Source organism: Carassius auratus, unplaced genomic scaffold, assembly GCF_003368295.1.
Source record: "Carassius auratus strain Wakin unplaced genomic scaffold, ASM336829v1 scaf_tig00009404, whole genome shotgun sequence".
In the NCBI taxonomy this organism is placed as follows: Eukaryota; Metazoa; Chordata; class Actinopteri; order Cypriniformes; family Cyprinidae; genus Carassius; species Carassius auratus.
In genome coordinates this window covers 49,447-77,004 of record NW_020524029.1, presented here as the reverse complement: position 1 = coordinate 77,004, position 27,558 = coordinate 49,447, and the positions used below count along the sequence as shown (strand labels likewise).

The following is a 27,558-nucleotide window of genomic DNA, read 5'->3' as shown; positions in this document are numbered from 1 at the left end:
AAAACTGAGAGGTTGAGTGAACGGTTGAGTCTGCAGGCAATTCAATCCACCCCCCAAAAAACCCTGATCCTTATCAGAAACGAGTGGCTTAAGATGTGGTGTTTTCCCACAAATGCATGTGGGAAGGGAGAAAATGCTCAGCTAATTGGCTTTACATGTGCATGAACTCGAACAAAAACAACCTTTTTTTAGCATAATATAGCATCCATGGTGTAATACGCATGCAGGTGTAAAAGTCCCAGGATCTACTGTACCTCTTTGAAGTTATCAAACGCTGAGAGGATGATTTCATGGCCTCCTCGCACCAAACACACGGCAGCCAGCAGCTCCAGGACCAGCGCCTTTGTTCTATAGGCAGAACAAAAGCTTCTGTGAGCATTCAACTGCACAAGAGTGGCAGAGCAGGACTCAAACAATAAGACGGGTAACATTACAAACTTGACAGATCATTACCCACCCACACCTGCTTAGATCTATCCTTCAGGGAGAACAGCAGCTTTGTGTCTATTGTTATACAATTTTCAAAATCAGAAACGTGATAGCACACTTGCATCTTGAGCCTCTCACTGGGTCAAGTCTGATGCTAACTCGCAGTAAGTGTAGGTGGGGTCATTTTTTGTTGGTGCTGTTTTGGAATGACACACTACAAGAAAGGCCTTTACAGCACAGTTAAAAGCTGTGCATGAATGATACATTGATGTATGATTCATTGAGGTCAAGGAATGATGTTTTTTAAGATGTAAGAAGGCTGGGGGGTTTCCATGTTTGAAAGAATTCATTTTACCTAATAAAATCCCCTACTTCACAGCGCCACCAAAACTAAAGGTCACTGGAGGTACTGCATTAATCAGGCTCATCAGGTAGCTACCTACTAAGGGACTATTCACACAAAACAAGTTCTGTCATAATGTACTTCCCCTCACGTCATTCTAAATCTTTATTTCTTCTGTGGAACACAAAAGAAGATATTTTGAAGAATGTTGGTAACCAAACAGTTTTGGGACTTGCATATTAAGAACAAAAAATTCTATGAAAGTCAGTGGGATCACAAATGGGTTGGTTCTTTGTTATGTGAAAAACAAAAGAAGATATTTTGGACAATGTTGGTACATATATCACTGACTTCCGTAGTATATTTTGGTCTGAAAATACAAAAAAAAGAGATGCACACAGATTTGGAAAGTCATAGGGGTGAGTAAATGACAGAATTTTCATTTTTGGGTGGATCTTTAACACTGTTATACAGAACCTTAATTCTTACCTTGGGTTCTTATTGTTCAAACTTAGGGCGATCTCGTTGACTGCATGCGCGTGAGACATGACGAGGTTGAAGCCATACTAGAGGCGTGAAAGAAGAAAGTAATGTGGTATTAAAGTATATAAAAACATATTTAGCACAATGCAATGGTTATTCAATTGAGATTTTGTGCTGCCGTTCGTTAACTGTACAAGACACCGATGTAAAAAACATTCTGGAGAATAACAGGTTGCTTGTCATGCTCAATAAAAACTTCATAATACTACTGACAGAGCAGATTTTATTTGCTGTGCAATCAAGTCAGATGTCCCTGAGGTTTTTGGTGACCTATCAGGTCTGTGCATCCTGTACCTGATAGTTCATGATTGCTCGGAGGCACATGATGCACACATGCACATCATCCTTTTGACTGACTAGTCTGGAGTTCTTGATGGTCTTGCTGTTGGCAGCTGAGCCATAACTGTAATAGAAGGAGAAAGTTAGTAGTTCACAACAGCTGTGCTTGATTTGATATAACATAAACAATCACTCATATGCACCCTATAAAGAGGTACTTTTCATCTGCGTGTGTTATCTTCTCTCAGGAAGTGTGGCTATGGCTCAGTGGGCTAAATACTGCACACATCTGACTCCTAGTTTTGCTGCAATGCAATGTTCCTGTCATTGCATAAAGACATGCATTATAATTTGAGAAGTGAGACAGGAAGTGAACTGTTAACTATAGAACAATAATTTTCACTTTCCATATAAAGGGTGCAATTACTTTGAATAAACCAATGAGACACTAAATGTCTTTAGTGTGAAAACCATTCGATTTATTAGATAAACTATTATTTTATATAAAATTAGCTAGTTTAAAACCCATGAAATGTTTGTATTAAAATGCTGATATTGGCCTGTGACAAGGTTAAACCGAATGTCTTCATTTTGACATAATCTGATGATTTAATGAAAAGGACAGATTTATTTTGCATGCAACTATTTTATTGTAAGAAATACTGATCAAACAAATATATAAATTTATTCAATTTATGTAAAATAATCATATAAACAAAAATTACTATAAACCAATATTTGGAAAGAAAAGGTTTGCATATGTGCAAAACATAATTAAATGCAACAGTATTTGTTGAAAGATATTTTAAGGGGGTGGGAGCGGTGAAATGCTATTTCATGCATACTGAGTTTTTTACACTGTTAAAGAGTTGGATTTGTTGTTGTACGTTTGAAGGAGTATTTCTGTTCCAAAATACTCCTTCCGGTTTGTCACAAGTTTCCGAAAGTTTTTTTCGAGTATGGGTCTGTGTGACGTTAGATGGAGCGGAATTTCCTTATATGGGTCCTAAGGGCACTTCTCCCAGAAGGGCGCGCACTCCCGTATAGCAGAGCACTGAGAGCACAACAGACATTCACTGATCAGAGCGAGAGCGTCGCGAAATGTCACAAAAGAAGTGTGTTTTTGGTTGCCAGGGCAAGACAACCCTGCACAGATTACCAAAAGAGAAACAGCATTTAGGGACCAGTGGATGGAGTTTATTTTTACAGAGCATCAACGGAGCTGTGCAAGTGTTTGTGTTTGTTCCCTGCATTTCGAAGATGCTTGTTTTACAAACAAGGCCCAGTTTGACGCCGGATTTGCGTATCGTTTATTTCTTAAGGATGATGCAATCCCAACGAAAAAGGGTCACGATCGTGTGTTGGAACCGCAGGCGGTGAGTAAAACTGCTTCAAATATCTCTGCCTCCTTGTTAGTGCGTCCGCCTCCCATGCCGGAGACCCGGGTTCGAGCCCCGCTCGGAGCGAGTCGTTGCTGCTGCTGCTCTCGTTCAGTTTCAGCCTCGGGATCTGATTCTGGATCAGAAATAAACGGCTGAATCTGACTGTAAGCCATGGTTTGTTTTTTGATGTTTTTTTCCTCACGGTAATGTCACAGCTCTCAACGCAAAAGCCTACTGGCGCTCGTGATTCTTTAGCTCCGCCCACACGTCACGCCTCCAGCCGGTCGTGTTTTTCCGGGAAAAATCGGTACAGACTATCTTTCTCTTATGAATATAATAAAACTAAAGACTTTTTGGAGTTGAAGGATGCAGTACTACTCTATAGGTACTCAAGATTAACAGGAGATTGAGTGAAAACGAGCATTTCACCCCCCCTTTAATATTCACATGTTAACGTTCTTCTAAAAACAAATTTATGGAGAATCAAGAAAATCTAAGATTACTAAAAAGCATGAACTGTCAATCAGTCTCATGTTAATAATTTAGAAGCCTTAGAAATGTGTATATTAAATATAAAACAGTCTGCTTTATAGGGTTAATATTTTAGACATTGAAGCTCTTTTGCCCCCTATTCTTCCAGTTAAAAAATAATAATTATATATTTACACACACACACACACACACACACACACATATATATACAGTCTCAAACAGTGCATTAAATATTTCTAATTAATGATTTGTGACTGGCCAGCACCCTGAACCAAACCAATGCAAGTTGTCATCACATAAGCAAACATCATTTTAAAGCGAGGCAGAGCATAGCAAGCACAAGCAGGCCAATACATACCGGAGGACGGATTGTCGAGCAGAGCGCACCAGTGTATTACAACCGTTCTGGTGCAGATCCTCAATGGACCTGCTCCAGGACTTAGCCTTGTACAGCGAAAAGTCCTCACCATTCTCCAGCCCTTCAAAATTCAACCTGAGCCGCATAGACAGGGAACCCCACATCAGGAGGACGGGGTAAGGATAGGCAAGGTTAGCAACAGAGTTCAGTAACAGGGGGTCCAGGATTATGCAGAAAGCAGCACAGTCTAGCATGGCATAACAAAGCGCAAAACAGAATGCAGCACGCCTACAACGAGACATTCAGCACGTTCATAATCATTAAATAACACTGAATTCATCACAGCCTTTGTCTCCAGCAGAAGCCTGGCTACTTGATCTTTTAAATGTCCTACAGATGGTGCTTGGATTGGTGTGTTGTGAAGATGCCCGTGGTGGGTTGTTTTTAGGGTGTGTCACTCACATGACGGCACACTGGGCGAAGGAGAGATACTCCACCAGGATGTCCAGGCCTCTGTTCTCATCGTTGAGGAACTCACGAACCCACCTGCCACATTAAAGAGGGAGATCAAAGCATCCTATTAACATCCTTCTGAAAACAAACACACTCACACTGCGGTTTAAATATTTGAAAGAAACCTTGTTTTTAAAGAAATTAAAACTTTTATTCAGCGAGGATGCATTAAATTGATCAAACTTGACAGCAAATATATTTATAATGTTACAAAAGATTTCTATATAACTGGAGTGATGGCTGCTGAAAATTCAAATTCATGTTAACACAGGAATACATGACATTCTAAAAAGTATTAAAACAAACAACTCTTTTAAACTGAAATATCACAATATCACTGCTGAGTTGACTAGCTTGGCAAGACTGAGATGGAAAGTCCAGAATGGAGACTGGTTTTAGATTTCCTTCATTTAGCTCCAGATTTCTGAAGAGGAAAGTCAAAGCAAAAGGAATTCCCTTTAGAGCAAAAAGCAAAAGAACGTGGAGCTCATAGCTCAAGAGAGGAGGTTCAATCTCTGACAGTGGGAGTGTTTAGACTGCCTTCCCTGTTTTTCTATACATGCACTCTTTTTTTTCTGCATGTCTCTCATTTTCAGTCTCATTTTCAGCCGTAATGATTGGTTGAAATCTGTCTCTATTGTTAAATGGTTATAGATGCATAAGAAAAAAAAATACCAGACTCCCAAATGAGCACAAGAAAAACAGACAAAATGTGGAACTGAGCAAGAAACAGACTTTCCGACTGAAAAGGTGGTGGGGGCTCACTCCATCATCAGCTTCCTGTCTACCACCTCCCCCTTCCTGCTCCCCTTTAGACTCTCTTCCTGTCCGGCCAGATGCTATTTCAGATTGTCTTGGCAAAGCAAGGAGTAGCACATCGGAAAGAGGCCAGGGATCGGACACATGCAATAAACAGTCCTCTGTTCCATTTCATCCAGCGCCCCAAAAAAGTGAAAAAAGACTGCCTATTCTTTTTCTTTTTTTTTGTCTTAATGAGAAACACATTACAATCCCCTGGATGCTCTTAATAATGCAGGAGAGAGGAGTGTATTGGTTATTTAAGGCTCACACAGAATACAAAGGAAGTAATTAATAATCATATTTTACCAGTGTTTTCTAAGATTTCGCTCCTGTGAATGTGTGTGTGTGTGTGTGTGTGTGGGTGTGTGTCAGTGTTCAGGAAGCTACTTTGAACCTGTAGTTTGCCAAACTACTCATAATTTATAGTAATCTGAACTGAATATAGCTTTCTAATCTTTTAAAGTAATAGTTAGCTTAACTACACACAACTAACAATAAGCGACTTGAGAAAAAGCAACTTAAAGGAACAAAATCTTAAATCGAAAGAAACTAAATCCTTACATATTTAAACATAAGATGATATAATTCATAATTTAAATGTATGATTTAAACTTGTTATAAAATGTTTATTGTTAATAACAAAATGCTATTATAAAAATAAATGTACATATTATTAATTATAATATTATTTAATAAATTATATAAATTTTAATTGTATTATTTTCATGTAAAGCCATATTTTTGGCACAAAAACAATTAGCTCCAAATTTATAAACTTATCTGAAACTAAAAAGATTTCGCACATAACAAGATATGACAAAATAACGTGTTTGTGTGTAAATGGTTTTACAATTTCACTTATTCACTTCATATTGTTTTTTGTATTCAATAATAGTGTGTGCCCTTAAAAACAGGATATAAACATTGAAAAGATGTTCCCAGTTGTCAGTGTTTCACTGTGTTACACAAATGTGTCAATGTTTCGTCTGGGTTCATCAATGTGACTTATAAACCTTTGTGTGTGCGCGTGTGTATACGTGTCCTTTCACACACTACATTGTTGGATGCTGCAAGCTTCCTGGCTCTCCAGCATACACAACTCAACTTCCTGAGTTGCTTGGAGCTGCTAAGGGGGTGGTGTGTGAGGTAGGAGATGAATAAAAACCATCTGGATACAGCCGAGGTCTACAGACAGCATTGTAAAGCACAGGGAAGCTGGCAGAACAGCCCAACAACAGGGATTTGTGCACAAGCAAAAACTACATCTAGCTTTCTACAACAGGAAGAACAAAGAAAGAGTGATTCTTTAGAGGGGAAAGCTGAACAATACCACAGCTTCCCGTCCATACCACAAGCAAGGCTATTGTTCCCTGCACTGCTTACAGGAGCCTCATAACCTCACTGCATTAGTTACTGGAGGAACATGGGATGTTAACTCTGGGCGATTGTTGGGAGGGGTATTTGTAGAGATCAGCACACGACGAAGAGATGTTAAAGTAGGATTATAGGAGAGAAGATAGGAATTAGTCACCCTATGTGATTGGTTCTCAGCGATATCTCCAGCTCTCGCAGGACTTTGGTGGATTCCTGAACCCTCCTGCGGAATTTCTGCACACACAGACAAACGGATGATTATCGGCACGTTTGGAGAAATACCCACATTTCAATAAACACTAACTTGTGCTGCATAAAACAACATTTCTGGATAAACTTTTGGTGCACAAAAGAGGTCAACACTAATGACCTAAACAGGAATATTTATATTTTTGCATATACAATGCCATTCAAAAGTTTGTGGTTTTAATGCATACTTGCTGAATAAAAATTTAATTTTACTGACTGCAAACATACTTTAATTTTTTTTTCTCTCAGTGGTATAATTATAGTGCTACTTAGGGTTTTTTTTGTGCAAAAGTATAAGGATACATAAATATAACACAATTTTGTAATTAAACAAGCTATTTTTTTGGTGAAGTTGATACAATTTTTGGTGATTTTTTTATTTCTAATAATACAACCCCTTTATCAACTGTAAGTCACAGTCACATGCAACCAGGTGAGAAACAGACATTGGTTATGCATCTGGTGAATGATGCTGACCTTGCGTGTGACTTTTGGGTCTAAATATCCACGTAGTTTCTGGATGTATGTATGTGGAGGATTCTTCACTTGGAAACGCTCCTGACACAAAGAAGAGGGGGAGACAGTTATACACAGGCAAAATCATCAAACATCTCCAACATAAGATCAATGCTCTGTTTTAACTAACACATACACATATTCTGAATCATTTTATGCTGTTTTGTTTAAAAAAAAATATTAAGTCTTAAAACAATTTTTAGCTGTAACTCCATTTTTCAGTAGCACAAATTTGTCAAAATGCATAACTAGTCATTTATAAATAGTTTTATGAAATGCCCAGAATGTAGCACAAAGTCATCATTTACTGCACTGATGCATTTTTTAAGCAAGTGTTTTTAATAAGACATGCCACTTTTTTTTTAAAGGGACAGCTCCTTTAAACACTGAAATTCTGTCATCATTTACTCACCCTCATATTATTCCTAATCTATATGAAAGTATGAACTCAGGAGAAGAAATTCTGAAGACTGGATAGGCCGATATTTTCATTGCAATTAAAATGAATGGTGACTGAGGATAAAATAACTATAGAATTATCACAAAAGTGGTCTAAACAACTACTGCTTCAGACCCCATTCATTCTACAGCTACATGGAACTACATTCTACACAGCTACATGGAAAGGAACGACAGGTACAATCCTCAATTTTGTGTTCCACAAAAGATTATGGGTTTAGAACAACATGAGGGTGACCAAACAATGAATTACCGTATTTTCCGGACTATAAGTCACACTTTTTTTTCATAGTTTGGCTGGTCCTGCAACTTATAGTCAGGTGCGACTTATTTATCAAAATTAATTTGACATAAACCAAGAGAAATGAACTAAGAGAAATGAACTAAGAGAAAAAATTACCGTCTACATGTTTTCTCTTGGTTCTTGGTCTAAATAAATGCGGCTTAAGGCGGGCGTACACGGTGCAAATTCGGATGGTCGGAAGATCGTATGTCCATGCACACGGCACCAGTGAGTTTATCTGAAAATCGAACGGACGAGATGATATACGACACGATTTTACAACCTGCGAATTCCAGAAGCAATCACACGAAGTTGATAGACGCCTAATATAACTGCTCTCTTTCTCTCATAACTTCATATAAAATACTGATACGAGCCATGACTGTTTCCTACACGTAAAGGTTATTTTTCAGCAATAGGTGAGGACAATTCCTGTGCCCTCGTAAACCAAATGGCTTTAAAAAATACTATACAGTGTTTAATAGAAATTTTAACATGCATTTTCCGTGATGGATAGAGGTAGTGTATGGGGATATACAGTATAGAATACCGTTACGTCTATGGAGAGTAAACTACATATGCGTGTGTGAGAGAGAGAGCAAGAGAGAGAGAGAACTAAAAAACATGGTACACGTTGCTAGAAACCTCATACAGCGCTCGCTGTTCCTGTCAGGCTTCAGCGAGTTTATCCTACTGGTCAATAGTCCACATTCGCCGTGGCGCTTCCGTTTTTCTTCTTCTGTGGTTTTCCTAGTTTGTGATTGGTCAACTTCAGATAAATCAACAAATCAGCTCATTCAACCGCACACGTCACGAATTCAAACTTTTAAGACATGTTTAAAAATGATCGGGAGGTCGGGAAGTGCTCGTAAGCCACTCTGATCGGCTCATAATTCATGAAAAATGATACGAGCCGCGACCATACAAGCAGACGCGATTTCCACACGATAGAAAAAAATTGCATGCGAACTCGTACGACAGCAAAAAACGCACCGTGTACGCCCACCTTTATAGTCCAGTGCGACTTATATACGTTTTTTTCCTCATCAGGACGTATTTTTGGACTGGTGCGACTTATACTCAGGTGCGACTTATAGTCTGAAAAATACGGTAAATAAAATTAGGGTGAAATGCTGGTATGATCCTGTGTCTGTGCCTTTTCTTTTGTGTGCTAAATCATTAAAATCTGATCAAACTGTGTGTAACTGGCAAGCTAAAACTTTCTCTTAACTTGTTAATAATAACTGTAAAAAATCATTTTTTAAATGTCATGTCAATAACCCCATTTGTGAAGGCGTGTTCTTCTGGACTGCCCTACAGAGGCAAGGGTGTGATTTCACAGTGGGAGATTGTGGAGGCTGTACCTGGTCACAGATGAGGTCCCACTTCTTCTCATTATCGTACTGCCGGAGGAGACGTGCTTTATCTGGAGGCAGGTTCATAGAGTTCTGAAAAACAAGAGAGCGCTTTCGCATCAGAACACACAGGATGCATGTATCCATGGTAACATCTCTGTACTCATTTTCTTTGGGTCACAGCGGTTTCTTGTCTGACATGAGAAACCCTGCAGCCTGTGACCTCACGTCCTGTGTTGACTTCTCATATCCTGTTTGAAATCATATTTCTCTTCAGACACCACGAAAATCTTTTTACTAAAGTCTCCATTCCAAACTATATTTTTACAATTTCTGAAGGAAGCTGCTTTTGCAAAACTCACTGCCACAATTGTGGGTGATTGCCAGTGTGTTGCTATGTGGCTGCTAATGTATTCTGAGTGGTTTGCAATGTGTATATGTTTACTTGAGTGTTGCTAAAAAACAAACTGCATTAGCTGAAGTATGACTTCAGTGCCAAAGTTTACAGAAATTCACAATTATGTAATTCGGACACTTCCACATAAGCCGCATGAACATGAGCATAATTTACAGCAGAGCAACAGCTCAAAGCAAGTTAGTTGCAAATCAGCATGTTCATATAACAGCTTCCATAAGTAATAATGCTCTTGATTAAATGGCACAGACATCTAAATGCAACTCTGTCACCACCTAGAAACTTAAGTTTGTTAACTTGAGTTATGAAATATCCTGGGTAAGCACCACAAAAACGGACTTTTATCCTCATCTGTACTGCTGTTCAACAGTTGGAGGTCGGAAGAGTTTTCAATGTTTCTGGAAAAAGTATTTTATGCTCACAGAAGCAAGATTTATTTGACAAAAAATACACTAAATACAGTAAAATGTGAAATACAAGTACAATTTCAGATATTTTTGTTATAACTAAATATATGTGTGTGTGTGTGTGTGTGTGTGTGTGTGTGTGATTTATTCCTGTGATAGCAAAGCAATATTTTCATGAGCCATTACTCCAATCTTCAGTGTCACATGATAAGCTGTACTGCTTAATATCTTTGTGTTCTTTAATGAATAGAAAGCTTTTCATGGAAAAAATATATATATAAATATATATTATAACATTATAAATAATTTAATTAATACAAATATTAATTTCTTTAAATTAAAAAAATCTTACTGACTACAAACTTTTAAATTGAAGTGTAAATGTGAGATATATATTGTCATGATTCCCGTATCAACTGGTGTGATGATAATAATAATGCTATTGTTAAAATGATAAATAAACCATTGTTCGTTCTGCCACTTCTTATAATAGACAGGGCACTGAACTGTAACAAGACTACTCTGTGATATCAGGTCACGTTTGCACTACAAACAGATCAGTGTGTGGATTGTCTTCTAAATGTCTTAAAATGTGGAACACACACTGAGCCAGGCGTGGGGTGTGAGGTGACAACTGTCTTCCACAACACTGCATCTCCCTTTATTAACCTGAGACTCTGTGCTCTGATTTCAGATAGTGATCAGCAGATCACCACAGCATGTCACAGACCTCTCAGTGGGTTTTCCTTTGAAGATGGAAGAGACCCATATCAGCCCGAGCATCACTTATGTCATTGCACTCTGTGAAAAAAGTGATTCATCCACCCCAAAAGCAACAGCTTCACATTATACTGCCAAGGCAACATAACATCTCAGTGAAATGACATGACCATGACATTATAAACGAAACCAGTGGTATTAACTCCATGATTTGTGGAAAGTGAATATTGTATGTGCTGAAAGACTGCGTTTCAATTTATTTCCACTGTAAAGTGATTAAGCCTTTCCACAAGCCCAAATGAATCATATTCAGTGAGATGTCTGGGAAAGGCTGGTGAATGCAGTATGTATCATAGCAGTTTTTTATTCAGTGAAAGATCCATCAGATTAATTAAACTGATAACCTGTGTGCTTTATAAAAAGAATCAGGTCATAAGTGAATTCTGTTTTCTGAACTTTAAATCAACTGAACCAATTCCTTTGCAAAACAATTCTGCTTCAAAACACTCAAAAGTCCAGATGGCAAGGACACCTACTGTTTAAAGCTGCGTAAAAGCAATGAGAGAATACTGAAATGTGTAAAATTGCATGTTCTACAAAACAATTTGATGCATTTTCATTAAATTGTAGTTTAAGCATAAATTGTTTTTCATACTTTCATGAAAATGACATGGCAAAACATACTTTGCTTAAATCATGTGACTTGCATACTCCAAACATAGATTTGACACAAGATTTTGAAGTTCCAGGAAGCATTGTTTTAAAAGTACCCATCAATAGTAAGTCTTTTTTTTTATCTCATAGACAGAAGTCTAAAACGAATTAAAGTTTAGAATAGAATTTAGAATAATAAAAGTCCACAGCTGTCCATTTCTGATGGAGCTTTGGATTTACAGAGGTAAAAGAGGTAAATAAAGAGGTATAGTAAAGTTTGGAGTTCATAAATCCGGTGTGTGTTTCTCAGACAGTCTGTCTTTCAGCATTTAATTCAACAGCAGACAGACTGTCTGAGAAACACACACCGGATTTATGAACTCCAAACTTTACTATACTGACCATGTAGTAAATTTGTTTTGTTTGAAACCACGTTCAGCTGGAAGACATCCCAATTATGATGACTAAGGGCTGCAATGTCTGAAAAGTTAACAACTTTTAAGCAGAAATGACAGAGGCCCTAGAGAATGGTATTTGGCTCCGCCTGTGAAGATCTCAAACATTGACCATTTCCTCCTACGATTACCCTTCCAATGCCCCCCTCTCCCCCCGCTCCCCAAATTGTGACCGACATTGTGCATTCCAGATGTCCACAGTTTCAGAAAGAATGTGCCCTGTTTATAACAGTAATTAATTTGGCTGTAAATTATCCTACTTTATCTTTTCTATCACCCGATTTTCTCTCCATTCCCTACTCTTCAACTCAGCATATAGATTTTGGGCTGATCAACAGTTGAGATTCTCTCTCTTTCTCTCTCTATACTCTAATCTACAACTCAAATGTCAAGGATGGAGTGGGTTCCTCCTACACTAGTTAGCATGCAGCATTTAAGAAATCATGTAAACGGGCAGCTCTTTGTGATGAGTTCACTGCTTCCGAACATTTCACACAACAAACCTCATCGATTGTTTTTGAGGAAGAAAGGAGCGTAATGTCTACAAAATACCATCATCATCTATGCTGTGTCAATATGAAAGCATCCAGTCTCTGAGCAAATATCAGCTATATTGCATTTTTATGTCAACGGCAAAAGAGCGTGTAGATCAAATCTGAAAGAAATATAATAATAGATTTTCTTCTGAGAAACATGTAAATTAAAGAAGACATGTAAGCAAAGTCTTATATTTGCCAATGCACCAATGTCTAAAATTAAATGTTATATTTTAGTATGAATCCAAACATTTCTTATCAATTTTCAACGACATGCACTTTGCTATTCACATTAATTTCAGAGCTCTATTTTACCATATGTCAACGATTACCTAATTTGTTTACTTTTATTTTTCATGAGCAATTTCAGGGAAAAACATCTGACACAAAGTTGATATTTAAAGAGCTCTGGTCTCCTAATCTATGGAAGAGCAACCTGTGAGCAATGCAACAGCCTTCTGGGAAGCTTCAAATTGGGAATCAGAGGTTAGATCTGGCCATATGTCTGCAGCCAGGACTGCCTAGTGACCATTTGTTGGTCTGATATATAATTAGGGCACTTAGAGCACAGTGAGGTTCCAGTCCTCCATGCACATGATGATCCAGGATTTGGAGCCACATCACCGATAACAGCGGCTGCAAAGAACCCAGATGAGGCTTTATCTGATCTACAGTAGCTCTCTGAGATTTAGGCTTCTCTGTTTTCTGTTTCAGAAATGAGAGTCCTTGAAAATACGTTTAAGATTCACTTTTCTGTTTCAACTGTGCAGTATTTACCCTAGGGTTTTTTCTTAGGGCCCAAGAGCTTCCTGCACAGATATTATTAGCTAAACTTCTGGAGTAACACCACCACTATCAAATGAAACTTGAGTACAAAGAGTACCAAAAAAAAAAACAAAAAAAACACGGTTAGAGCACAAAACCATCTTTGAATCAATGCTGGATCCGTTAATGCTTAAGCTCACTGAAGTAAGATCAAAGAAAACACTAGGAAGATTTTTTACATTTATGAAGAAAAACTAGCCTGTCCACTCCAGGCCACACAAAAAACAGTAGTCTGAAATAACAAAAAACTGAATGCACTCCTAACCACTGAGATGGCACACTGTCCAAAGGGATCAAAGCACTTTGTCTATTCCTGGAAAGGTAGAACGTCTCATTTTGGCATAAAAATTCCCACACATTCAGTATGAAATGTCTGCAAACATTGTACAATTTAAAAGGTGGTCATGTCCAAAAATATGAATGCAAAACAACAAAAACAAAACAAAATGAAGCAAAATACCTTCCTGGCTACTCTGCTATAGCAAAAGGTTTAGCTGACTGCTGATTCCTAATTTAATTTAGCAAATCTCATTAGACCTTTCCAGTCTTGTTTTACTGGCATAATGACTTTAAAAAGAGGCCCACATCTTACATCTGAGACGAAAATACCTTCATTTTTCAGTGTCTGAAAATGAAACATAAAATCAACTCCCTAAAGCTCTTTACTTCCAAAATAAGAGAGACGCTACCCACCACTGGGACAAAAAGAGCTTCTGTTTGATCCCAGTATAGTTTGTGAAAGGGTGACTGTGCAGACACAACAAAGAACCATTCCATTTTTCTGGCATGTTTAGCTCTTTGGCAAAGGATTACGTTGAACAATAGACGGTGGCTTTCAGTGACTACAACTACCCCAAAATGTTGTAACTGAGGAACACTTACAATTTTATACAAGAGTAAAAAATGACATAAGTGCAGTGTATTTTAGTTTCTGGGAACATGTATTTTTACATGAAAGACAAGTATGGAAAAACACAAAAAGACAAAATGAATTTTTGAAATGAAAGAGGAAGAGAAGTGTGGGAAAGGAAAGGCACATGACAAGATGAACCATGTGAATTACTGACAATGAAATTGGGGAAAGACTGTGCTACAAACTACAGGGGGAGCTGGGAAAATTACCTATAGAAATTGGGACGTCTGGCTGAAAAGGGAGTGGGGCAGGCAAAAGGGAATAGAAAGATGTGCCTTCAGAGAACAGTAGCTTGATCTGTTGTCGGGTATCAGACTACAGAGAATGAAGAGATGTGAAGAGCTGAAGAGACAGAGAAGAGAAGGGGAGAACAAACCTCAGCCAGACAGCCCTCCGCACGAAACATCACACATGATGGAGAGCACAGGTCAGACAGGAAGACAACATACAGTCAAAGAAAACGACCCCAATATGTGCTTTCTCGTGCAGAGAAGTGGTATCCTGTTTATGACTTTTAACACAGCCAGAAATACCAATGTAGACTTTATAAAGTCAACATGAAACATAATTTGCATATTTTCTCTTCTGTAATATGATGGAAATGTGTAATTTTTCTGTGTGAAACAAGTTTGATTGATTACTCATTCATTAATAGTCATAATGTATTATTATTATAACATATAATTTACAATATTTAAATAAAATAATAAAAAATTTAACTATTGCATTAATTATAACTATTTTGAATAATGTCTATATAATTGAATAATGAATTATTATTATTACTATAAATGATGCTATTATATAATAAGTTATAATACAATAAATTATATAAGTAGTAGTAGTAGCCCTTTATTGTCACTAGTCACAAGTACCAGCAAAATTAGCCATCAACCTGTCCATTCATACATACATACAATATGACAAGAGGGTAGACAGGAAGACAGGGAACTGAGGAAGAAATACAGCATGACATGAGGAAAGTGAGGAAAAAAACAACAACACCCAGACCCAGACTATGCTGCTATTGGATGAGAACAGGAAAAACACCTCACCAACAAAGCACATAATCTATACAAACACACGACTTTGCAACTAGGGACGGAAATTGGGGGATCGCGGTTAATCCAGCGCAGGCAAGCATACATATATTTACAACATCCAAGCAAAATATTTTTACAAAAGTTTATGAAGACAAACATAATTTTTCTTTATAATAGCATGCACTTATAAATCATTAACAATAAGACCAGGGACATGTATTAATAAAGAAAATAGGGTAAATTTCGATTTCATGTTGAAAGCAGCACAAAAACGCTCTTCTTCCCTATTCTGAAGTGGTCAAATATTGGTCTTCACCAGGGGAACAGCTATGGCATGTTTGAAAGAGGGCCACACACTTTTACAGCCTTATTTGGCTGGTTCTCTGTCCGCTCCGAGAGGGCAGTGGGAGTTCATGTGAGCAGAAATTCTTAGCTGCATTTATACACACAAACAATGCAAATATGTTTTTCGCCCATGTACAGCTCGAAGCGCCTGCTCCCATGCCTGAGACTAGACTCTGGGAGACATCCAACATAAACTCCTCCGAAAGCCCACTTAAATCTGCAAGCTTAATATAATTTAAACCATAAAGCCAATAAGAGTGATTTACAAACTGATCTAAACTGTTAAGTCAACAGGTAGAGTCTCCTCCCTGAATCCGTTTGATGAGTTTCAATGGCAGTCTACTGTAGTACAGGAAGAATGAAGGGGAAGTCTGGGATCTCATATCCTTTTAATGAATCTAGCATATGTCAGCAGAGCAGAGCGCCAGACACATACCGTCTCCCCATCTGACCGTCTCCCTCTTTCAGCTACTGAGCTCTTCCTAATCGGTCCCCAGGAGCCGAGCGTCAACGTAAGACCTGAGGAATGCACACGAACCCTGCCAGGTATAGTGGACTGTAAGTTTGAATGGGAAACAATAACTCTTACTGTACGTCACTCTGGCCTGCTAAAGCTATTTTTCCTCTCATTCTTCCAAATATTTTGGCACTGAAAAGTGTGTCAGTATTAAAGTACAGTCAATATTAAAACAGTAAAACATTACAACTTTTCCAAAAAATGTTCCTTACTAAAAAAAAGCCCAGCTTCATTGCATTAAATGCAAGCAATCTGAATATTACTACATGAAGCCTGGTCGAGACAACAGAATACTTGTTTTCTCCCTTTTTGTGCTATATTAATGTGCAGCTTTAACTGATGCGCACAAAAACACACAGACAGAGAGAAAGATCTGTAAAGTTGTAAGGAACAAAGTGAACAATAAATAAATTATTCTCTCCCAAAAGAAAAAAAAAATCATCTCTGAACAGCCGAAACAAGTCGCCAGTAATTTAAATCCCACTTCCCTGATGGCTACACATCACGGGTGACACATCTGCATAATGCCCGCCTATGTTCTACATTGGCCTGCCCTCAAACACTGTAGTTTGTTCCTGTGGTTAAACTCATATCGAGAAGACGCTGTGTCCAACGCTGTGAAAGTAGATTCATCTTATTTTCACTTCTGAAAGACGAGGCTGTAAAGAATCAGTGGTTAAAATTCACAGCAGTACAACCCCGATCATTTTCCTGACAATTGCTTCTTTAATCTCATGATTCATAATACGCTTGCTCATGAAAGATGGATCAGTACCTGGTTTATTTGGACCAGCTGGCTCCACTGAATCACAATCTATTTGTATTATAAACAATAGATGTTAATATTTTCTATCAAGCGCTGAAACTATGGAACTATGGCAATGGGCATATCATTTCCAAAACATAGACCAACCACAACCACAACAGGCCGGGCCATCTGACCAATCAGAGCAGAGTACGCTAATGGGAAGGAGGGGTTTAGAGAGACTTAATCTTAGAACTGCTTCAAACGATTAATTGGGAAATGAGGTGATATTAAATGCATATTTTGAGAAAACTGAAGTGTTTTTGATGTTGCAAAAATGTAAACGTATTGTAGGAGACTCCCAAAACAATATTAGGAATGTTAAAAATCACATAATAAGAGCATGCTAACAAACAATCCTTAAATAATCCTATAACTTTATAACCTTCTATAATATTGAACAGGTCATTACAGAACCAAATGTATTATTTTTATTAAAATATATTCATTTTAAAATATAATTTAATAATATATGTTAATTATAATAATACATGGATTAATTTCTTTTTACATCTATATTTATGTCAAAGGACATACATGGACCACCTGCTTAAAAAACCCAGGCCCTATGACAAACCTGGAAGAATGACAGAATCTAAGTGAAAGAATTACCATTACCAATGACATCACTATCACATGTAAATGTGAAATATTAGTATCATAGTATAGTTAATGGGTGAATTCCCGTGTTTAACAAAACCACATCAACTCAAACTCTTGAAGCTACTGTTCCTCTTATTCTTCGAACCAGTGTACAATACAAGAAAAAAGTGTTTCACGTGGCCAGGGGGATTTCCAACTTTAATTTATTTGTATTTTTTTAAGTAACAGTTTACTCTAACCAAAAGATTGCTGGTGGGAACGAAAGTTGAGATCTACAGGAGGTCAGGGCTTTTTTAAGGCTAGTCTTCTGGCAATGAACAAGAAAAAATGGAGTGTGAGAAAATGTTGTCCTCCATTCATCGCGCTGACACCTAATCTCCCAAACCTTACCAGTAACCTGAACCAGGCAATCACAACAAAGCAAATCCACAAAACACAAACGTCTCATCCAGCACAACACAGAAAGAGACTGAGGTGGATGTACTAGTGACCTGCCCCCCATCCCCCACCAGATGTTTACATAAGAAACACAAACAATCCCCATTCCAAACCATCCAGGATTTATGCTAAATATAATATGTAAAACATTTTTAATAAATTATATATAATAAACTATAATAAATAAATACATTTTAAATCAATGAAATATATCATTAATTTAAAATAAAATAAAAATAATAAGCTAATAATAATAATTTGAAAAATGTTTATATGAATACACGCATTCAAATAACAATAAATCATTATCATAATTTTAAAAAATAGCTACTTATAAAAATGTTTTAAATAAAAATAATTATAATTAAAATAATAACTATTAATTATAATTACGTACATAAAAAATGATGATATCTAATGACCATATAACCAAATTTCACTGCAGATTCTGTTTAAAAGGCCAAAGACATTTGACTGTAATCAGAAGTGAAAAGAGAATGAACTTGCTCACTGAAAGTAAAACTAATAATTTAACTTCAGCTCTTCAGAAATTAGAACATTAAAAATGCTTTGCATATGAAACTTCCCACTCAAATTAACACAAAGGGTTAACTGGTAAACATGAACACTTTAAAGTCCTATAACATCATGTGATGGGGCCATTAACACCTCAATGATCTACAGCTGTGGTGTGCCTCTGGCATAATAGTGCACTATGCTCTTCTCCACCAAGAGAATCCCTGGGGCTCTGAGCAGCTCTACATGATGTCCGCCACAAATCATTAACAAACACATTTCCTTTTAGAAAAGTTCAGAAGCTTACAAGGACAGCCTGACCATTCTTACATAAAACCACAAAAATGTTTTGGTTTAAGCATTCTGTGTGAAAGTGAGTTCTCGAACCTTAATTTAAGAAATACTGTATACAATTATATGGTTACTTAGAATTGTTTGTTGTCAAAAGGTGTGATTTCAGGTACTAATGAAGATCATGATGAGGCTTCCAGATGTGACGTTGCAGACTTCCTTTCTACGAAGCCCCGAACATGACATGCAAGGAAAAATAAATAAATTGTGTGCACAATTTACTACTTCGTTCCCCCGGTGTACTAAAATGCGCAGGCGATTACTATTAAGTTCCCTTGATTTGCAAAATTTTTTCTTTCTTCTTTCATACAAATCCAATTGAAGTTATATTAAAAAGTCCTCTCCCTTCCAAGCTTTATAACGGCAGTGAATGGGTGTTATTTTTCAATAGTCCAAAAGAAGTCCAATAAAGTGCATCCATCCTTTATAAAGGATGTGTCCCATATGGCTCTAGGGGGTGAATAAAGGCCTCCTGAAGCGAATCATTGCTTTTTTGTAAGAATATTATCCATATTTAAAACTTTATTAACAGTAATCTCTTAGTTTCCATTATCTAATGTACATGCACTCACAATAGAATGCCGCTCAGGTGGATGATTAGTGGAAGCTAGAGATTACTGGATATTTTTCTTACAAAAATGCATCGATTTGCTTCAGGAGGTCCTTATTAACCCCCCGAAGCCATGTGGGACACTTTTTAAGATGGATGGATGCACTTTATTGCACTTATTTTGAACTATAAAGCTCGGAAGACCCAGGATTTTTTTTTTATATAACTCTGATTGTATTTGTCTTAATGAAGAAAGTGATACACCTAGGATGACTTGAGGGTGGGTAAACCATGGGGTAGTTTTAATTTTTGGGTGAACTATCCCTTTGAATGCTCTTAAATGGTGTCATGATCGAACACATCTCAGGTATTAAATATGAGCAGGATTAATTCTAACCATGAGAATCAGATCCAGAGTCAGAACTGAGCTTGTGTGGTGCTGTAAATATAAACATTCTGCAAAAATAATTTATAGTGAATCAGAGGTTCTGGCTGACACTTAAATAGAGGATGTCCTGTTTGTGTCTTTAGTCGACCACACAGGAGATGGAAAGGAACAGGGTCATAATGGATATACAGAGAACAACAGGAATGGGAGCACAGGAGACAGCTTCATTTTGACATCCAAACATATACAACTGCACACACTCTTGAACACATATTAGGGCTGCACGGTTATAACGAAAATCACAATGTCAATTATTTCCTTGAAACTGTAAATGCGATTATTAATTACGATTATCACAATTTGTAATGAATGATGTTTGTACCATTGTTTGAAGCGACTTCCCGGCATATTTTTATATGAATATAAACAAGCTGAAAACACACACACACAAATCTAATTGCAGAACTTAGTTTCACCTATATGTGTCACATTATTTAACATGCAGCAGTAGGGGGTCTATCCAGGAAAATGCCATAGAGGTTCCAAATGTTGCCAGCATGGAATAGTGGAACTTGGTTTGAAGAATCCTGAAGAAAGTTAAACACAATGTCTAGCTAAGGAGGCCAGCAGGACCACCGCCTGTGTCATGATGGTGTGGTGAGTAAATCCACCCTGAGATAATAATAATGGTGAATTCTAGCACAGAGTCACCACCCACTCAGTCCTGCCAACCTTAAAATACATGGAACAACAGGAGCACACTTTTTCTGAACGTGAGCCTGAGAAAATGAGCAAAAAAAGAAGTTTGTGTGCAGAAGTGGCATTTCTCTGCAAGTAAGAACTGTTGCAGCAGTTCCTCAAGCTCTATAGTAAAAGAAATGTGCACAAAGGTTTTAGGGGGAGAGGCCCTCGCTCTAAAACAACACACACGCACAGAGCCTCCATTGTGCTGGAGAGGAAACCACTGCTCAGAATGGACCCTCAGCACAGCTGCAAAAGAGCAGCCTGACCCCCACACCACACACACACACACACACACACACACCAACAGCCATGTAAATCTAAAATTACATATATTGTTCAACATATTGCAAATAACATATTGCATGGCAGCCACACAAAAAAATACTGAAATATTTAAATTGATGCTTTTGACAATCCTACAAATCATTGGAACAAGTTTACTTGAGAAGCAACACTGCATGAGAAATTAAGTTTCAGAGAATATATATTGATTTAACAGCATTTTCCTTACCCCACTGATAAATAGTCCTTTTGTTTTTATTGTAAGCGTAAACTTCGTGAAATTCTGTTAGATTCATGCTTAAAACAAGAAAGTTTTAAGAAAAAATATGTATATTTTTCACTATATACCATTTTTCTTGTTTTCTCCTCTTTTATTGTTTTTCTAAATTTGGTTTAGCAAGGTTTACGCTTACAACAAGAAAAATAAAGTAAAGTGTATTTTTGTCTTACTGCACTGGCAGACTTTAAAAGTGTTAACGCTGATATTTACCTTTTTGTGAAATTTAACCTCTGCAATTCTGTAATGAATTGAACAAATACCCATTTAACAACTATAAAGAATGAGTTACACCTGACCTGATAAATTCACATCACAACACAAAAACCTGTCTGACCTGAATGCACAGGAGTCTGCATGCATGTGAGTCTGTGTTTTTGTGTAGGACAAGGATGCCTACAGAGAGGAGCCTCAGACATCCCATCTCAAACACTGTGATGGGGGCCATTGGAGAGACAGATGTACACTCCCACAGCATGAATCTGAGGCTCAGCAAACAAACAATGGCCGATTCCACCCCACCTGCAGGCTTTTTAGAAGCGCTTGGGCCTGAAAGCTGGCTGACCAAACACACAGAGCAGATCAACGAAGCACGGGCCCAACTAATGAAAATGATTTAGGTTTAATGTCCCATAAACAGGGGCCACAGCTTGACTCCATTAGTTCCACCTGAGTGACATCTATCAAATACTGTGACATGACAGACAGCACAGTGTCAGGGGTCACACTGACAAGAATCGGGGCTGGAAGGGTCACAGTGTTGCCTCTTCCTGTGTGGCAAAGCTCACACTTAAACACTCACACACAACATAAAGCTCTTTGAATCGCAAAAAGTAGTTTACTATGATAGCCAAGACCAAAATCTCTTTTAGTGTCTACTTCAAAGGAGATAAACAAGAAAACAAGCCCAGCAGACTTCGAAACAAGCCCACAGTACGACATTCTGCTAAAAGTGTTGGTAAAGTCATTACAACAGAGCATAGTGGCAGACCGCCAGTTCAAAGGGAATTTTCCCTCTCTAAAGTTCTCCCGTGGCTTTAACCAAGAGCAGACCGCAGGAATCCGCCGCGGTGCAGTCGAGCGGGAGCACTTTGAAAGAGGATATCACACACACATCTACTCCTGCTCCATCGCTGCACCTCTGGAAATGTGTGTGTTTTTTTTTTTTAATTACACCTCCTGTCTCTTTAACAAAACAGAGGCCCATATGGAGAAGTTTAGCTAGGAAGCCAGACCCCAACTTCAGTTTCAGACACAGAGTGAGGCGTGAGAGTGTCCCATTACCATAAAATATTCCATATGGATGTAGGGTTCCACCTACATTGTTTAAAGCTGCACTACAGAAGTTAAAATGGACAAAAACCCATTATACAGGAGCATGCCTACAATAACAATTTATTTTTTTGAGCTGCCAGGTCAGATTTGTTGGGAAATTACAGGTTTATGCTGTTCCCCTTGCACCTTTTTTCCCCCTTTTACTGACATGTGTGATGTAGAAAAAAACTTGTGAAATAAATACATTTTTCATTTACAGTTCCAAAGTTCCACAGTGCACGTTTACAGTTTATATGAAACACAAGAAGTGCTGTTATTTTTAACTAAAACTATATAAAAAAAAAAAAATCGGAATTTAAAATAAAATAAATGATAAATATTAGCTGAGAAATAAATAAATAAAAAGCTTAAAATAAAAATTTGAAATGTTGCTTTCCCAAGAAAATGAAATAAATGTTTAGTACTTAAAATGTAAGTACTAAAATTATTAAAACTGAAATAATTTTTTTAAAATATATATATATATATATATTATAATATATCTAATAAAAATGATGAATAAAGCAAAGAGCAAAATTACTAAAATAACTAAAATGAAAATATAAATAAGATGTATTTTTGATTGACTTACAGTATGTAATTTGGATTGAAAAATAACCTTTAATGAGGAAAAAAATATCAATCGAGATTACAGATCACAGATTGCAAATTGATTGGATCTGGAAAAGCCAGAATGTCAGCCAAAAAGATTTGGAGCCTAAATTTAGATGAAGATTATGTACACAAACATTTTTATTTGCAAAAAACATGTGTCGATGAATCATGCACAATAAGCCCAGGTGCCCATTCTTAGTATGTGGCTAACTCAGTTAGCTGGATTTGATTGTTGACGGTTTGGCAAAATCTTGGATTATTTGGTTCTTCAACGCTCTTCCCGGAGTTGCTGTCATAGCAACAGGTCCAGAAACTTAAACCTGCTCTGGAGCAGTCTTATTTCATGTAAACAGGATTAGATTGCATCTATTTAAGTGCAATTTAAACATTTACATTTTATATCTGTCCCAGCCACTGCTATTCTATTACAAGTGTACCCTACTAATCCGGGGACAATCATTTAAAATAATAATAATTGAAAAATTCATTTGAAAATAATAATGTATTATTGTGTTATTGTGTAATACAATAGACACAGCCAGTTTTATTCATTGAAAGATTTATTTGTGATAAAATAATGACTTTATTGCTGATTGTGTTTCGGGTATCAATACATCTGCCCTTTCCAGGGAACACGGGAACGCACAGTAATCTTAGACAACTTAATCCAGATATTTTAATCAAATCCAAAAATTCGTCTGAAGAACCAAATTAGCCAGAGATCAGTTATCACCGTTAGAAGATCTGGCATCTGTCAAATCATCTCAGATGTATTAATCGAGGTAAGAAGAACGGGCCCCAGGAACGGATTAGGAAAGTAAACAGAGTTCATGTTGACTTTAACACACCCACTTCATAAGCTTCCAAAAAATAATTTTTAAAACCTTTTAAAGGGATAGTTGATCCAAAAAAATTACATTCTGTCATCATTTACTTACCCTGAAGTGTGTACAAGACAGAATTTTAATTTTCAGGATTCAAGTGAACTATCCTTTATTAAGTCTTCCTGAAATCACATACATATTCAGTCATGATGATGCTACTTTGAATAAAAAAATATATAACCTTCAGTCTGAAGGCTGCATGACCAAAACAAACCAATGCAATAGTCAGTTGAGATTATCAAGAAAGCCAGTAGCCAAACTCTCCACGGACCAGTGGAAAGTCGGTGGAGACAATGCAATGGCATTTCACAAACGAGGGAAAAATGTCAAGCGGCTGTTTCCAGCCGCAGAAAGCTGAGATGACGCGAAGTCTGAATCAGCCAGACAAGGGAAAAAGAGCAAAACGCTGCATAAAGCACATGTGCTCTTTTGGGCTTGAACAGTGAGTTTTATTGGAGGGCCACATGAAGTTGCCTGATGTAACCCAGGGGTCTCATCCCCTGATCCATCACCACGCACAGCCCACCCTCCTGTGTGCTAAGCTTCTGTTAAAGTCATCAATGCATGGTTTTTACTGCACTGCCACAGCCTACATCTATGACATCATGATGCGCTACCCGTCTGAGAGCGTGTGTATCTGAGGGAGGGGAAATGGTACGAGCAGACACAACCTCACACCATACACAGTAGCACACAGGAAATCAGAGGCGCAAATGAAGGAAGTTGAGTCACGTCACTGATTGTATAATGTATGCTGTCAGGAACGTTATAAATGTAAAAGGGAGGCTGTCAGAATATCATTTTTCCTATTCATTATATATATGTTTTTGTTCAGGCTGCACTCACTGATACATCTTTTACAGAAGATACACTTTCAACCTGTGTGACTCTAATCAGTAACATGGCATGAAGTCGAAGGCCTCTTTTCCTGAGTGGAGAGCTCTCTACCAGACACACACTTTGATGTTCCTTTATCTGTCAAGCAGGACAGACAGAGGCCAGCACATGCTGTCATCCGATAACAGCAGTGAATCACAAATGTTCCTCAAAATGTTATGCTTTCCCACAAAGTAAAAGCAGGCAGAGGAAATCTGTCCGAAAGCAGGCAGAAGACTGCCTTAAAGGCTCAAAAACTGACCTCGGATCCACCCAGGGATGGTCAGTCTTTCCATCATCAGTCCAGTATGGAAAGGATGATGTCATTTTGTGGCTAAACTAGAACTCTTTGATCAATAAATCAAAAATTCTAAATAAATTCTGTAAGAGAATGTAGGCAACATCTGACTAGCAACCACATAATGCCCTCATTAGAAAACGGTTTTAATTTGTGCATTATATATATATAAAAAAACTCATAGCATATCCTAACTAAGTCTGTTTGTACATTAATAAAGAATGAAATTAATTTAGTATCTACTAATCTGTTTTTAACTCGCAAACGCAAATCAACAGTTGGTTAACAAAGTCTAAAAAAACTACAAAGACAGATGTTTCCAAATGTTACGATGTTATGATTCAGTTACTGTATTACATAAACACGCCTGATTGCCTCATAATGTCAGATTCGCAATGACAGATGAGTGTGTATTAAGTGTGTGTTCAACACAAATGTCTGCTCAGAGTCAACAGTAGGCGCGAGAGAGAGAGAGAGAGAGAGAGAGAGCGAGAGAGAGAGCGAGAGAGAGCGAGAGAGGCGGATCATTCGTAGGAGTTTTGGGGGAATTCAGAAAATGCTGTGCTCTATGAGGAGATGAATTATATTAAACCCCTCACAAAATCACACTCTTTGACTGTATGTCAATTTACTAAACAAAACGTTTGGGATGTAAAGTGAAGTCTGTGCTTGTTTCACCCTCGTGCGAAATGTCACATCATTTATCAGCGCTCGTGAAGCTTCAGAGACAAAAGGACCGAGGAAAAGCGTGCGAGTAACAAAATGGGGGTGAAACATTTGAGAAAGCCATAAAGTTTCTGACATACGGAGCATATCAAAGAAATGTCAACACGTCCCTTTCACTCATCTGTGCCATGTGTTTATCTGTTGATCACTGTGAAGTCTGAGATGCTAAACAATACCGTTAGGAACACTGGAGAAAACAGTTATTTTAAATGAAGTTAATTGTGAAGGAAATATGTTATGATTTCATGTAAGTACAGGCTGTACATCAGTAAAAATAAACTTGATATAAAGTCAGTATTTTAAACGCGCAGGTTTTAAAATACTTCAAAAGTAAAAATACACGATATATTGTATGTTTAGATATAAAACTAGCTCATATACTCACCAAAACAATGGCAAATCTTTCTTCCAGCTCTGTTGGCTCAGGCATGGGAACTTTCATTGGCATTAAATGATGCTTCATCTCAGATTGCCCGTCCACACTCTCAATATTCCCCATATTTTACTTTTATAATGTCGTCCAGACGCGGTGTCTAATTCACCTTTATAAATCCAATATACATCCAATACGTGCGATCACATTCCACTTTTGTTTGGTTTTCGTAAAAAAAAAAAAAATTAAAAATGATGTAGTGATCCGATTCAGAACAAATTCCAATTCCTAATTTAAAGAAGATATATCTAATGTGTTTAAAATCATCTAATTGAATAAAAAAAGTATCACTCTTAAGTCCTCTTGAAAAGTACTGTATGGCAGATGTCTGGACAATCCATGTTAAGCAGCCAGTCCTCGTATTTCTTCTTTTTCTGTTGTCTCGCTTCTCTTGGTAATGCTGTAGATTTTTGTTTATGTTGTATTTTGGGTAATCCCGATTAGTGCTCATCTGTTAACTCACTGCACCCACAATGAAAACTATCGACATGCGACTGATCTCACCCCTCTAATAAACCTACAAACTGCACATCAGTGGCGTAAAGTTGAATGAGAATTTGTCAGCTCTCTATCGCCACCTTCAGGCGAAATTATCGATGGAATAAAATCCCAGCAGCCCCCGCTGTTGCATTTAAAAAAAAATTATCCATGACTGTTTATGTTTAGCTGAGCCTACTACTATTTTCTTTCGAGACAGTGGATATCACAACTGATTATTTTTCTGAACATAATTGGCTTATTCATTGTGAATAAAGAAACGGAATTATTTAAATATAAATGTACCGAATGCTGGTTGAAACGCACCATCTAAAAATATAAATCAAATCACTGTTTAAAGTGCAAATGGCATATTTATTAAAACTGCAATACAGGCTGTGGTCAATAGGGTGCAGAAGCACTACATTTCAATGTCAAAAACATATCTCTTTTCCTCCTTTCATCTTTCTCAGCAGGAACTTATTCTGTACTTCAAGACACAACTCAAGCATTTTTTTTTTTTTTTTTACATTTTTGAGCGTCTGTCTTTTAGAGACTCATTGCCTTTTGGTTCAAAAATACATATATAAAATATATATTTCAAATCTTTGGGAAAGTACACATTTTGCACATTGATTGAAACTTTTTTGATATGTGTAAAATGTCATAAACATGAGGGTAAAAAAAATGTGAAACAAAGATATGAAGAAATGTTCACATAATTATTAACACATCTTAGATTTCAAATAGGAAATGCAAAAAAGGATTCCTTTTA

General features: G+C 37.3%; 1 protein-coding gene across 1 annotated transcript; it reads right to left on the bottom strand.

The window, feature by feature from the left end:
- Window positions 1-254: 254 nt before the first annotated feature.
- LOC113072536 (formin-like protein 3) lies at window positions 255-26,806 on the bottom strand (the record flags this gene model as incomplete). Its single annotated transcript, XM_026245530.1, has 9 exons — window positions 26,259-26,806; window positions 9,386-9,469; window positions 7,241-7,321; window positions 6,672-6,748; window positions 4,289-4,372; window positions 3,827-3,961; window positions 1,610-1,718; window positions 1,262-1,338; window positions 255-348 (listed from the first exon to the last, which is right to left on the bottom strand). Coding segments are annotated over exons 1-9 (855 nt in total), but the record flags the coding sequence as incomplete, so codon positions are not given.
- Window positions 26,807-27,558: the final 752 nt, after the last annotated feature.